Raw genomic sequence first — 14,296 nt, 5'->3', positions numbered from 1 at the left:
TAATGTAGACAAACTTCAAGTTTTGGACTTCAACTGTTTTCATGAACACCTTATACATCCTCTTCTTTCCTTAGACAGTTGCATGAACCACCTTCGATCGGCAGCGGTCGCTGGGCCAGGACCACAGACATGGCTGTATCGCTCGGGCCTGGCTATGAAGCCTCGCCCGTCTCTTTATGCGTGTCTTTCCAATCCGATCTCCACCAGACCACTGCATACTTCTTCAACAACTTACGGTGCCAGGACTGGACATTACTCTGGCGATCGACCCGACAGAGCATATCGACTTCCAACCAGACCGTCTACTTACAAGTTGGCAAAGCCTTCAGCTGACCAATCGGCGCCGCCGAAACCTGATCCTCCAGAGGATGTAATTTTACTTGGTGCTCCCCCGGACTACCCCATCGACGACCTGGTATATCAGCTACACGAATCGCTCGACGAGTTATCTCTTAGCTCTGCCATAAAAGCTTGGGCTCAGTTATGGGACCTCGGATGCGTCTCACGTCTTTCTTTGCCTGATTTCGAACATATTTCCAATTGTATCTGGAAAATCCTCTTTGCTCAAAGAACGTATCCTCATCTCGGTAGAATGGCTGTTCGTCATCCTAGTGATTTTGGACATTTAAGGAATATGGCAGTTGAATCTGCTGCTAGAAGTCACTGTTCCGGATTATACGGATTCATGTTAAAGTTGATTGGAACAGGAAGACCTAAAGATGTAGTTGATGCTTTCGAGAAATGCAAAGAGAGAATGAGAGATGTTCAAGGTAAAAAGAAAGAAGATTTAGTTTCATGGGATAGAGAAAAAAGACTTTCAGCAAGATTAGAAGGAGAAGGATTGAAAGATATTATGATGATGAATATTGCAGCTCACACATTATTGGGAACCCTCGATGAATTTGCTTTATTCTCAATGTTAGACAGTCAAGTGGATCTTCGACCTTCTTCACCATTCGATTTTAGACCTATTGAACGAGCTTTTAGAGCTTGTCAAGCTGGAGATCAAACGTATGATCAATTTCGAAAGAATGTGGATAAACTGGTTTTGTCTCTGATGTGTTATCATCCGAATGCACTTATAGCAAGAATAATGACACTTGGTACGCAAAGATCATCGGATCAATTAGAGAAGCTATATGACAAGGTTCTTGAAGCTTCGATTGGACCACATGCGTTCTTGCGGCCAAGAGACCTAAGTGATTTTGGTACAGTCCATCGGAATATTCCTATACCTCCTAACATATGGAGTGAGTTCCATTTATCAATTGATCAGCGATTCTGAAAGTGAAGGTCATGCGCTAATTTTCGACGATCTGATGATAGTGCAGTTCATTAGAGGATTTGAATGGCGTTCCGACGTGGATCGTATTGCTAAAATGATGGATGAAGATCTACCTCAACGTGGATTAAAGCCAGATGCTGAATTCTTGTCAATGGCAATGTTGCATATGGCAATTATCGCTCATCGAAGAAATGCTCCTTCTTCAGTGCGATTGAAAGCTCGAGATTGGGTCGACGAATATTGGCGTCGACTCAGTTCTGCCGGTTGGCACACTAAAGACGGATCTTTCGCAAGACGAATACGGACACTCAGTATACTATCTTTTGATGAACGTAGACTTCAATCTGAGATAAAGAATCTTTACAAAGCTGCTAAAGAAGGTCATTTAGGCAGGATCGGATCTCAAACTCGAGCCTCTTTCATAGAATTTTTCATGAAACACGCTGGCCAGAATGTGGCTTTGAAAAAATCATGGGAGGTCTTACAAGTCTTCCCCTTTGATAAAGATAATAAAGAAGATGATCTTGATATAGCTGTATCGGTCTTCATCCGTCGGTTGGCGCTAGGACCATGGAAAGGTGAAGAAAAACTGAAAATGATGAAAAAAGTTTTGATACTATTTGTAAAAAATGGATTTCAAGTTCAATCGCATGCTCTGGGACCGTTATTATCCATTCAACTCTCAGGTGGATTACCTATCAAAGATACGATTGAAACTATCTTAGAAGCTACAAGAGATAAAGTTGCTCCTGACCACGGTATACAGAGATGGACAAAGGTATTATATGGTTTATTGACCAAATGGACGCATAGCATTTCTGCTTCAGTACTAGAACTACAAGCTGGTCTATTCATACTTGAAAAATCAACAGAAATGGAACTGTATGGTACGACCAGATCTAGACAAGTTGGAATGTGGATGTCATTCATTGGACCAGCTGCCAAGTCAACTCATACCAACGCGGCGCAAAGACAAGAATTCATCGAAATCGCTTTAAATTTATTTCCAGGTGGAAAAGATAATATCTCCATGAACATGTATTTTGAAATTATTCAGATGTGTTTCAACAGACCTGATGGTGCCGGATATGGAGAAGGATGGAGAAGATGGCAAGAAATCAAGAATCTTAGAAGAATTCCGCCGATTTGGTGGAGTCGATTATTATCATTATCTTTGAAACACAACAAACAAGAATTCGCATTGGAATTAGTGAAAGACGCATGGCAATCTAATGAAATAGATACAACAGAAGGTTTCTTCTTACGTGCTAAAGCAGCTGGATTGATGTCAAAATTAGGTTTAGATGATCAATTAGAAATTGAACAGATCGCCTCTGTAAACAGACAAAATGTACGTAACGGAAAGAGAAGACACCGAGAACCATTAGCTTTTGCAGAGGATTCGCGTGAACAATCATGGGATATAAATGGAGTCGAAAACGAGGATGTAGTGGACATTCTGGATGAAGATAGTGATGTTATAGAAGTGCTCGAAGAAGTCGGGGAAGAAGATTTGAGTGATTGAGTGTAGATAAATGACAAAAGAGATACGGGGATATGCGAATCTCAACTACCAATCATTGGACCGATACAATAGTGAAATCTAATTGTTATACTGTCTCATTCTTTTTGCGAGAGCTTGATTCCGATTTCCCTTTTTTACTGTTTCTTACCTCCTCGTTCCTTCTCGATTTGGGCTTGGTGGTATTGCGAGCTTCTTTCCATGGCCAAAGTTCATATGCGGTTTCAACTAATTTATCTCCCCAACCTTTTTCGGGATCCTCAGAGGATTCGGCTATTTTTCTATCGAATTCAGCTACTTCACGACGACGATACATTCCATCCAGCTGAGCGGTGATACACCATAAGACTGAAAGGACCAAGCCGATTGTTCCTCTATATAGCAACACAACCAAGGTTAGTATCTTTTCAATCTTTTCACATCCATCTCGTATATAAAAATTCACAACGGTACCACCTCTTGGAAAGTGGGTAATGATCTGGAATAGCCGACTTACAACCAAAATACACCTATTCTCTCTACGTTCTCAACGTCTGTCTTGATTTCCAAGGAATGAGCCACGCACAAATCCGCTATCATATCGATTAGTGGGAACAAGATTGCAAAAAGTGGTATGGTAGTCCCCCATCTTTTGGTGATATCAGCAGTTGGGAATCTGAAGAGAACAAATGAGAATAAAGATGTGATGAAGAAAATTATTGTGCCTAACATAGTATCAAGGGAACGAAGCAGCTCAGCATATACCTGAGAAACTTTGTGGATCGACACATAAAAACGACATACTAGCTAAATGTAATTGCAAGTTCTGCTTGATGCTCGTATAATGTGGTGGTGGATTTTGACCTTCTTGACATCTATTCGAGTACATTCGCATTGGTATTCAGTCAAACCTCGTTTACCTGCTTGATTGTGGTCCGAAGAGATAGAAGATAAACTTACTTTTCACCGACTTTACATACTCCCAGTCCGCCCAAATCCCATGATCCACCTTGTGAGTGATACTTGACTCTCAGCCAGAAGTAACCTGTTTGAGGGCCTGAAACTCCCGGAAGAATCAGGAAGACCATCGTCAGAGCCGCGAGGAATGGTCCCGCTATTCGAACAAGAGCTTGGACCTGATGAGACGGTAATTCATTTTTACTGGATGACCTGGTCATGTTGAGAGATTGTGGAGCTTTACGTGGTGGTGGTTGATGTTTTGTGTACCGATACTGATGGTGTTGAAGGATCGTGTAAGAGTAAACTGACATGAGATGGTCTGGAACAGTTGTGAGATGGTTGTAACTGTGGGTCACAAACTACTCCGTCGCGCCTATGTTACAGTGTTCAAAGGAAGTGTGTCGAGTCGTAGGGTAGTCAGCATAAAAAGGACAGGAAAGGTGAAAGGGTGTTCTGATGAAGCTTGTTTGAATTTGCGATGATCGATTATACTCAGTGCGGATTGTCAGTACGTGAGACCTGCCACCAAGAGCCTGTTTAGACAAAAAGACCAAAGCTCGATTATGTCACAAGCAGTCTATCTATCACCTTTGTTCGTTGACTTCTGAATTTCCTTAGTGACGCCCCACTTGCTGTCTTTTTGTCAAAAATGCCACAGATAATTTGTACCAGCTTCTACTGCATAAATGATCTGATGTAAGGTCTCTGATCTTCTCACTTTTCTGCCTGACCCATACTGTATTCGCAGCTCACTTTCTGAAACCACAACCATCTTATATTCAATCAGTATGAACTCTGAGCAGAACACAGCTTCGACTCAAGGCACTTCTTCCCCCAGCTCAGCTGAGGAACTTACTCAGCAGGGATCTAAAGTGAGTGGCAATTGATACGCAACTTAGTTGTCTCGCCATTGCCAGCTGATAATCTCTACCTCTTTACAGGCCACCAAAGCAACTCGCCACGATTGGTCTTTCGAAGCAATCATGAGAGATAAGAGGGCATTCGAGGAGAAGTACTACCTTGATTCTTCCTCCAGTACGTCGAAACCGATGGCCGATGAGTCAAGGAAACCTCGAGTATCTGTCGATAATGACATGTCGATTACTGATCAGACATCGAGAGGAGAATGAGTGTGTACATGTAACACCTCAATGTAGATGTCCTTAGTTGAGTAGTTTAGTAAGAATGGATTGACTGATCAAAAGATCATTTCGAAGTCATATATGTTGCTATTCTGTGTCAAGGTCATGCTGAAATCGCTACGCGGACATCGAGTGATACGAATAATTATCTCAGAGACTGACATGCCTTTATTCGCGAATGATGACTCAATATATAAATATGTGATAACATTACGAACAAGCTACCTTCTCCTACAATAGTACATTTTCCGTTTGGTAACCGAGACGCTAAGAACTTCCTGAACCCCAAAGTTGTATTCTACCACTTGTATTTCCACCCACTACGTGATCTACCAAATTTGGATGTGAAGCACTGACGGCGGGTACGGCAGTGACCCTATCATAGGATAATCTATCAGTCCAACTCAAATGTCTGCTCTCTCATAAAGAGCCAATGCTAGACTCGCGAACTCACACTTCATTCCAAAGCTGAACCACTTTTTCTCCGTTGGCAGTAACCACATCCAGTGTTCTTTTCATGTTTCCCACTGTGAAATGAGGCATGTAATCCATGTTTAATGACCATTGAGCACGCAAGATAGTTAGCCATCGACCCGTTTGACAATTATGCGGGATTTGTCGGGTCGGTTGGAAATGCGATGTCGATAATGGTTGTGGTAATAGCAATGAAGGTGGTTGTAGTGACCATACTATGATTAATCGGCTGATTAGCATTCACACCGACTAGTGATTATGTGAAATATCTTGTTTTTTTTTCGGAGTACAGAAGCTGATCATCGATGTAAAGGCAGTTCACTTACCCCTCAATCTATCATCATAACTAGTGGTCAAGATCCTTTTACCCCATGGATCCCAATATGCCGAACTACAACTTTTACCATGTTTCCAACTAGCTCTTAGTATCCCCGTTCCTTTTTTGGAAGTCATAAACTTCGATACTCCCTCATAATCCGTTTCTCCCGTTATAAATGAATCTGGATAAGGGGTATCAACTCCAGGTTCAGCTTTCGCTTTTGCTGATGATATTGGTGTTGTTATTGAAGTTGGATTGGCAGGTACAGAAGATAATGATCTGGCGTCCCATAATCGTAGATTGTTGTCATTCCCTGCTGTCACTATCAGGTGTGGCATGAGTGCTATAACAAGGTAAATTATGAATGATCAGCATAATATCCATTTTGATTTCTTCAATCATAAACAAATTCAAGGCCGTGGTATGACTCACGATTCACACTTAATCCACCTAATTTAGCAGCTCTTCCTTCTTCCTGAACGATCCAGCGTCTTCTTTCTCTACCTCTTTTATCCTCACGGAAATCACAATGACTTATCCCACCATTTTTATCCGCAATCCAAGCTTCTTGACCATTCGGCACCAAATCGAAATGGGTAACAAGCATATTCTCATCTGAAAACGCAAACAATTCGGTTGATTTAAGGCTTGAGAATGATAGATGACGAAGGGAACAATCGTATGATGATGAGAAGAGCTACGAAATTCATTTTCCGACTATATTAGATCATTCAGAAGTTTAACCGATAAGATCAATCACTCACTCCTGATCCATTGACAGGATCAACTTTCATACAAGTGATTGCATTTCTTGCGTGAGCTTGTACTTTCCATATTCTGCCTTCATAGCCCTCTTCCTCGGGCGCTTGAACGCCATTCGTGTCATCTTCAGATTTGACTTTTTCTTCTGGTGCTCCAAGAGCGTCCCAGCTGAATAGGAAAAGGAAAACTAGGAGTCAGCCATTCCGCTGCTATGGTCATCATCATTCATTTTCCTCTCTGATTCACCGTTCTCTTCTTATCTCGAGTGAAGGTGATCGCAATGACGATATTCATCTGAGATCGTCCACTTTGATAGTAAAGGTGTCAGATGGGAAATGACGACAACACTTACATCCCTAGTTGACCGTATTTGTCACCTACCAAAACGACCGTTTTCGTCCTTTCAGGATGAACGACCATTGTATATACCCGTTCATTAGTCACTTTAGCATTTGCTTTCAATTCCATATTCTTAAAAGCGGATTTCAATCTTGCTACTTCGGTAGGTATGGTATCTGAATCTGCATACATATCTTTAGGTGAATCTGTTCCTGATTTGACAACTGTACTTGAGCTTGAGCTGGAAGTGGAAGGGGAAGGGAATTGACGTGGGTTCTTAAGTAAAGAAAGTGATTTCAAGTATTCTTCCTATTAGTGAAAGCAGATAAGATCAGTCTTGATTCCACCAGAGATTTCAGTGTGGTGTCTTTATCCATGAATGACTCACAAGACTCTCAATTTCACCTTGAGTCGGTTCTTCAACCATTTTATTGATATCCATGATTTTATCTCTTTCTTTCCTATTTATGATTCTCAAAACCTCTCTTTCTTTTTCTTCTTCAATTAACTTTACTTTCAATTCTTCACCATCAGCTTCTAATCCTGCCAACCTACCTGACCTCCTCCTCGGACCTGAATCTTCGACGACATGGGACGAAGGTGCTTTCCTCTTCTTGCTAGCTGAAGAAGGTTTGAGTTTGGGTTTCGGTGATGCAGTTGTTGCTGTTTTCGAGAATGGGATTTTCGACGCTCCAGATGGATCAAGTCCTAATGAATCTAACAATAGTCGATTTTGAGCTATAGTCTTTTGTCGTTCAATCTCACTATTACATGTCGAAATACGAAATTAGAAGAAAAAACAGGTCAACAATTGAGCGAAATCAGGATTTTCGATTAAAGAATAGGAATGTTTGAGACGTACTAGTCATTATCTTCGTCGTCCATTTTGATCGATCAGATCTAACAAGATCAGCTGTTGTTGAGAAGACTGTATGTATATGTATATGTGTATATTGGGGATGTGAAGCTTAGAACATTGACAATGTCGACAATGTATTTCAAAGTGAGATGGATGGTGTGTAATGTTCATCATCTTTCATCGATCGAACGCGTTACGCGTAAATCTTTGGTGATTCTCTTAACTCATCTTCCCTAAAAACGTAATGATACCATCGTTCTATTCATTACTCGGACTGCACAAAAAGACATCCCAGAGAGACCCTTCTTTGGCCAACAATCTTGCAGAACCATCACCGGATACATCCAACCCGAGCAAGACATCTTGGTAAATCCGAAGAATGTACCAATGATCATTGGAATCGGAATTGATATACTGTCTTTGACGAGATTTCGAAATTTACTATCGCGTAGAGATCCTCTCAGGTTGGCCAAGAAGATATGTACAGAAAGGGAATATGAATCATTCAAGGCTTTATCAATAACTCGTTCGAACGATATATCAGAAATAGAGGGGGGGAAAAATGAGTCGCAATTGGTAGATCAACAAATTAGGTTTTTATCGTGTCGGTGAGTTTCATATCTCATCAGTTTTGAGGGTTGCACTACTTCACTGTCCTCTCCAGATCAATGGTGTAGTCTTGATTGGAAAATCGTGCTGTACTGATATGTCCTTTGCTAGATGGACACTCAAAGAGGCTGCTTACAAATCACTTTCAATGCAAATTCATCCTCTACGTTGGCAAGATTTGGATATTTCACATTCGATCTCTGGAGCACCTATATTATTCCCTACGAATCAATCACACAGAGTCAAATTCACTTTGTTGGGTAGTTTAAGTCATGATGCTGATGTTGTAGTTGGAGTCGTGATTGCTCAGTTGAACAACAGTAAATCGGACAGTAATGATAAGTGATGAGATACAACGATGGATGATCATAGTTTGACCATCTGAAAACATGAAAGGATGAAAAGATATCACTCAGCACATCACTCATTGATCCTTGTCTCAATGTCGTAAAATGCATGCATGTTCGTTCTTTGAGGGGGTATATAACGAAACGAAAAAGACAAGAAACTCGAATCTGAATAAAGTTGTAGGGAAAAAGTGTCCTGGGAAAAGAAATATGATTGGTGAAAAAGTAACAGTTGATGTGCGTGTGCGTGTGATTCGTTATAGAATTGTTTATAATGATGAATAGAGAGGAGTAACACGATTGGAAAAATGATATGTTACTCTCAAGAGATATATGCCGAATACACACCCTCTCCCTTCCCGGGATCCCAATTTGCCATTCTTGGCCTCCTAAACTCCCCTCGCTGACTCCGTTTCCAAAAGTCCGTTGCTCCTATGACACATTGTATTTGATCGACAGTACTTTTGTCAATGGTGCCTGCATGATGTGACCTAGATCAAAGCCATCACTGCGATGACCACACTTCCTAATACACCTGCTACGCCGACCATTTGGTTTGGGCTGAGTGATATTCGAGTCGAAGCTGATGATCGTTTTAATATATCGAGTGGTGAAGAAGTGAGTGATCGTTTACGTGTGTTGGTTTGTCCAGACGCCTATTTGCAGAATGACCAATGATCAGCTTTCTTGATTTTACGGATACATTTACAGATAGAACAAGATCGAATACTCACATTAACACCGGTTAATACTTGTGTGGGAAGCATGTTTGGTGGTTTAGCAACGAGGTTCATCTGTGTAACAAAGTCAGTTTGCATGTTTCGCACTTTGCACTTTCGCAGCTGGTGAAGATCGCGCTGACACCCGTATACTCACGTAAGGTAATTTGGCACCGTCAAATCTGTTCAATCTCAATTGATAGTTTCCGGAATCAGGATCAACGATGATTCCCCAATCACTGAATGTTGTCTGCGATGGTAAGAACGTCCGATGTCAGTACACTTGCGTCCTTCGAACGGAGTGGAATGTAGTATAGAAACTCTTGAGGTTGCGCGAGGGTTTATCAAGAAAGGGAGAGGAAACGCCTGGAAGATTACACTGTTCACCAAGACTTACTGTTTCGTCGTAGTAAGTGATGATATTCGTAGTAGCAGCACATGGATCTTGCACTTGGACTCTTCCATCTGGACCGAAAGGATTCAATACGATTGAACCGTCATCTTCTAATGTGTATGTACCATGTTGCCAGATCAAAACAGCTTGAATACACGATGGGTTTGACGCATTTGAGTTATACCGATATTGTGCTTCTTCAAAGAACCCAGTATTTGTGCTGTGATCACAAATCAAGCCCCCAATCCATTCAATCAGCACTTTCTTTTTGGATCTCTCTCTCAGAATCCCATTTTGCGTCGAGAAACCGTAGTCACAACTAAGATCGACGACTCACAATGAATACGCCATTCCTGTATTGTTTGGATAATCAAAACTCATTTCTGCGGGTACACAAAATGTCTATTTTGGAAAGGGGGTTCAGCAAGATTAGCAAATCACTTCCTCTCCTCATATCACATCTCTGCGGCATTTCGACGTGGTGACATGGTTGAAAGTCTTTTCACGTCGAACGGATCATAGCATATCATACCACGAGCACCGCGCTGACTCTCAACTCGTCCGTGTTTCTTCACGATCTCACTGTCCGGCTAAGTTGGAACAAAGTTGGGAATACACTCACACCTCCAGTTGAAACAGCAGGATTACTTGTCCAAGTACCTTCCAAATCTGTCAAGTTATTCGCTGCGGTCAAATCTCCCTGAGCGAATATGGAAGATAATGATGATAAAGCGAGAGTGAGCGTGAGTGTTGTCGATAACATTTTGAAGAGATTGATTTGATTGTTCTTCGTTTTTTCGCAGGTCCAGATGATAAGACTAGAATTATATGGATTGGTATGAGAGATGGTAGATACGAAAAGTGTTGTTTGTTTACTGTTGTGAGCTGAGGGTGGGAAGGGGGTGATGGGTTGAAAGGAGTGTGATGAGTGGCGGGGTAGAAAGGGAAGAGGATGAAGGATTAAAGTGTTAGAGTTGAGAAGGGAACAAGCGCGGTCTTGATTTTAATGTATGTTGTCCTGTTCGGTGTGATTTCCTCTAAGCTGCTGCTAGATGGATTGTCCCCTTTCCTGATGCTTCGCTTTGAAGACAGTTGGTTCGAGTTAGAATATGTATGATCAATTTGAAGTGTCGATTTGTCGTTGGAATGGATGATGATGAAGGAAGGGATGGGAGATTGAATCGTCAACAAGGGGGATACTGCATGTACCAATTGCTGTGTTTATTATTGTTATATGTATGAAAATAAATCATAACCCTGAAACTCAGTTATCAATGAAAAGTGCCACACAACGCGGAGTGAACAGCAAATGCCGAATAACTCCACAGGGATGTCGTGGGTTTGGCAGATGACGATGGTGGCGTTCCTGATCGACTGCGTAGTGTATACAGTATCATCGCATATCACATACTAAAAGAGAAGCATCGTGTACATATATGTATCTCAAACCTACTATACGAGCTCAGCTCAAGACTCGATCTACATCAATGTGAATCCACCCAAGACCAATCCCATCGTAGTTCCCGATATGACAATAAAGAGTTTACTTAAACTTCCACCAATGATCCATAAATCGTTTCTACCGTAACTTGACGAATCGGAGTTGTTACCATCCTTCGTACCGTTCACACCTGTCGTTCCGTTATTACTTGATGTACCGTTCTTCCCTCCGATACTACCACTCGTCACAGATGTCGCTGGAGCAGTCTTCGTTCCTGTTAAACTTGCACTACCACTTGCACTTCCTGCTTTACCACTTGCACTTGCACTTCCACCTGCACCTGCACCTGCGCTTGAGGAACCGCCACTTCCATTCTTAGCTCCTCCTGCAGCTCCCGTAGGACTGGTTCCACCGATTACTGATGGTGTCCAAGTTGTGAAACAGCATTGATCACCAGAAGTACTGGTTTCACCATCTCTCCTGTCCATCCAACCATACCCTAATTGCCTCGCCATCATTTCGTCTGAGTGGCCTCTGGCTTCAGGAGCCGTCGTGATATGAGCTGAGCTAGTCAATGATGTTGAAGTGGAAGCGGAGACTGACAAGGATCGAGGAGAAAGTTTGGTCACTCCAACTTGTTCTGTTCCGCCACTTTGACCACCACCAGCTTCGGAAGAACCAGATCCTGACGCAGCTGAGCTACCTCCTGCAGCTGATGCTGGACCTGACACGGCGCTCGAAGCTGATCCAGATCCTGAAGCGAATGGATTACTTGAGCCACTTTGTGGTGCAGCACTTGAAGCCGCTGCACTAGCTTGGGGAGGTTCACCGCCACCTTCGGCCCCTCCCTCTCTAGGTGCTGAGGAAGTCGCTGCTGCTCCAGAAGCTGCTTCAGACCCCGAGCCTGATCCAGCAGTCGCGGTGCATGGTAGACAGGTTGACACCGGTAGCCAAGTAGTGGATTCTCCACTTGAAGCTACATCCGAACCTGAAGCTGAGCCAGATTTACCGGTATCTGAGCCTGATCCTGACCCTGACCCTGAGCCTGCCGCAGCAGTCTGACCACTTGATATGGATGAACCAGGTTGACAATTGCTTACAGCTGGTATAGATGGTGTTGGATCTGGACCGTTTCCCTATCGCGTGCACAGCCGGTTTAGTTGACTCTTATCGAGGTGATCGATCAAAAGAGGTACTGGAAAGTGATCGATTTTGGTGCCGAATCAGGAGAAGGTTACTCACAGGAGTGTAAGTTTTCCCATCTATCACACCTGGTGCATCACCATCATCGCCTTCACAATCTTGCCAAACGTCATCCCAGCCCACTCCGTTAGAGGTAAGGAAATAACACCCCAACGAATCGTATTGTGTTGGACAGTATCTATGGGATGAGATCGGTCACAGTATTAGCAGATATCAGGATGTACTGTACAGTACTCAAGATTGATGAATCGTAACGGATGTACTCACGCTGGATCACCAGTACATGCTCTCATACAGAATGTATCGGCTGAAATCATGGTCTGCGACGGATCAAGATAATCAGCGAATAATCTTACATCTCAAGATTGGATATACATGACAAATGACGATCACTCACAACCCAATTTCTCGCTGGATCACCGCCTGTACTAATTTTCAATGTGGCTCCTTCAGGTGTATGTTCTGAAGAATCGAATTGTCCACCAAAATCATTCGGTGATATGTTCATTTTGGTAAAGTCGCCTCTAGATCAAACGAATCGGAAGTAGAGTGTAAGTCAGTAAGATCTATATGACAATGGAATTGTCGAGCATGAGGAACACAGGTCGACTTACGATCCACTAACTTGGACCCAAGAAGGAGTCTTGACGTATGTTACACCTTTTAGTGTTCCATCTGGAATCAATCTTGTTTTATGTTCTTTCTGCAAATTATCATAAGTTAGGACTAGTCAGCGATGTCCTGATAGGCACGGGCAGTGTGTGAATTCGTATATATGTCAGGTGGAAAAGACGTTGTCCATGTAGGTTTCGAAAGGATGAGATTAGGCACATAGACAAAACTACTCACATTGGTACAATAACTGACAACATCTTGACCAGCTTCACTTATTTTGGTTCCTGGATTGGATGGTGCAAGTAAACAGAAGTCATCGTGTGACATCAAATACAAATTTTTCGATTGTGATTGTGATTGTGAGTCATCCTATGAAACGTGAAAGTGTATGAGTTAGTATCCTTTGGTTAGGGGCGGGGCAAGTTAGATGTAGATAATCCTTTGATCGTTTCGATTTGAAAGGATGTACAGCCCAAAACAACCAAGTATGGCGACAGGCGGTGAACACTTTTCAATCCGATACAGTCCAACACAGAGAAAAGAGAGTGAGAGCCATACCGAATTGCAGAAAATCACCACGAAGAAGAGAAGAGACTAAAACTCACTTCACCTCGAGCACCCAAAGTGTTATTGTTGATATCCCTTGTATGACCTTGAGAAGGTATGTATTGTCCCATCACATTTCGAGAGATGTAGAGGGTGAATAATAAGATTTGTATCGTTGAAAATGACCAAGATGGAGATGTAGATGGAAATGCCGATGTCATCATGTGAACTATCGACTATCGAGGTTCTTTGTTTCTCAAATGGGGCGTGGAAATCGCTCGCTAGATTGGGTTTTCACCTCAATATAACAATGCCGTTCTTTCAGGACTCGTTGACTATGTCGTCGTACTGACTTTCCCGTTCAATTTGGTTATCAACCCCTGTATCCTGGTAGAATATCAATCTCTGTTCAGAGTATGATAACGCTGTAACTCGTGCTGGGATTTCTTTCTGTTCTGCTTTGATCTTTGTTGATTTTGCCAGACAATATTCTGATATTCGATATCCAATTTAAAGCAAAGTGGGCAAATCACATTGAAATGAAAGAGAACATCTCGCAATTTGTATAACCTTGATAATCGTTTCAATTCAATTCGATCAACAAACAGAAAAATATAAAAAAACCTCCTTTATATCATATCTCCCTATCCCCTTGATATATCATCTATTCATCATACCTTCCATAAAACCGTTTCATGTAAAGAGGTCCTTTAAGAACATTCTGTCCCCGGTCAGCAATCTGCAGAATCATCTCCTTATCCCTGGCATTATAACTATCACT

General features: G+C 42.2%; 7 protein-coding genes across 7 annotated transcripts; 3 read left to right on the top strand and 4 right to left on the bottom strand.

Annotated features, from left to right (window-relative positions):
* Positions 1–82: 82 nt before the first annotated feature.
* Positions 83–2,810, top strand: IL334_007365 (uncharacterized protein; the record flags this gene model as incomplete). The annotated part of the gene is made up of 2 exons (XM_062939055.1): positions 83–1,250; positions 1,327–2,810. 2 exons carry the CDS (start codon positions 83–85, stop codon positions 2,808–2,810), a joined length of 2,652 nt encoding a protein of 883 aa, XP_062795106.1.
* Positions 2,811–2,895: 85 nt separating this feature from the next.
* Positions 2,896–3,964, bottom strand: IL334_007364 (uncharacterized protein; the record flags this gene model as incomplete). Its single annotated transcript, XM_062939054.1, has 4 exons — positions 2,896–3,181; positions 3,304–3,511; positions 3,591–3,661; positions 3,747–3,964. 4 exons carry the CDS (start codon positions 3,962–3,964, stop codon positions 2,896–2,898), a joined length of 783 nt encoding a protein of 260 aa, XP_062795105.1.
* A 570-nt stretch (positions 3,965–4,534) lies between these two features.
* On the top strand, positions 4,535–4,876 carry IL334_007363 (uncharacterized protein; the record flags this gene model as incomplete). Its single annotated transcript, XM_062939053.1, has 2 exons — positions 4,535–4,618; positions 4,688–4,876. 2 exons carry the CDS (start codon positions 4,535–4,537, stop codon positions 4,874–4,876), a joined length of 273 nt encoding a protein of 90 aa, XP_062795104.1.
* A 279-nt stretch (positions 4,877–5,155) lies between these two features.
* On the bottom strand, positions 5,156–7,667 carry IL334_007362 (uncharacterized protein; the record flags this gene model as incomplete). Its single annotated transcript, XM_062939052.1, has 8 exons — positions 5,156–5,264; positions 5,343–5,577; positions 5,689–6,024; positions 6,114–6,378; positions 6,446–6,611; positions 6,796–7,091; positions 7,171–7,546; positions 7,645–7,667. 8 exons carry the CDS (start codon positions 7,665–7,667, stop codon positions 5,156–5,158), a joined length of 1,806 nt encoding a protein of 601 aa, XP_062795103.1.
* A 361-nt stretch (positions 7,668–8,028) lies between these two features.
* IL334_007361 (uncharacterized protein) lies at positions 8,029–8,596 on the top strand (the record flags this gene model as incomplete). Its single annotated transcript, XM_062939051.1, has 2 exons — positions 8,029–8,249; positions 8,362–8,596. The coding sequence occupies 2 exons, from the start codon at positions 8,029–8,031 to the stop codon at positions 8,594–8,596; spliced, it is 456 nt and encodes a 151-aa protein (XP_062795102.1).
* Positions 8,597–9,088: 492 nt separating this feature from the next.
* IL334_007360 (uncharacterized protein) lies at positions 9,089–10,473 on the bottom strand (the record flags this gene model as incomplete). Its single annotated transcript, XM_062939050.1, has 6 exons — positions 9,089–9,253; positions 9,332–9,391; positions 9,474–9,566; positions 9,714–9,930; positions 10,048–10,112; positions 10,333–10,473. The coding sequence occupies 6 exons, from the start codon at positions 10,471–10,473 to the stop codon at positions 9,089–9,091; spliced, it is 741 nt and encodes a 246-aa protein (XP_062795101.1).
* Positions 10,474–11,189: 716 nt separating this feature from the next.
* IL334_007359 (uncharacterized protein) lies at positions 11,190–13,736 on the bottom strand (the record flags this gene model as incomplete). The annotated part of the gene is made up of 7 exons (XM_062939049.1): positions 11,190–12,287; positions 12,394–12,532; positions 12,622–12,674; positions 12,752–12,878; positions 12,969–13,057; positions 13,204–13,338; positions 13,575–13,736. 7 exons carry the CDS (start codon positions 13,734–13,736, stop codon positions 11,190–11,192), a joined length of 1,803 nt encoding a protein of 600 aa, XP_062795100.1.
* Positions 13,737–14,296: the final 560 nt, after the last annotated feature.

This window comes from Kwoniella shivajii, chromosome 10, assembly GCF_035658355.1.
Source record: "Kwoniella shivajii chromosome 10, complete sequence".
NCBI classification, from domain to species: Eukaryota; Fungi; Basidiomycota; class Tremellomycetes; order Tremellales; family Cryptococcaceae; genus Kwoniella; species Kwoniella shivajii.
The sequence above is the reverse complement of the archived record's forward strand: the minus strand, read 5'-3'. Positions and strand labels throughout refer to the sequence as shown.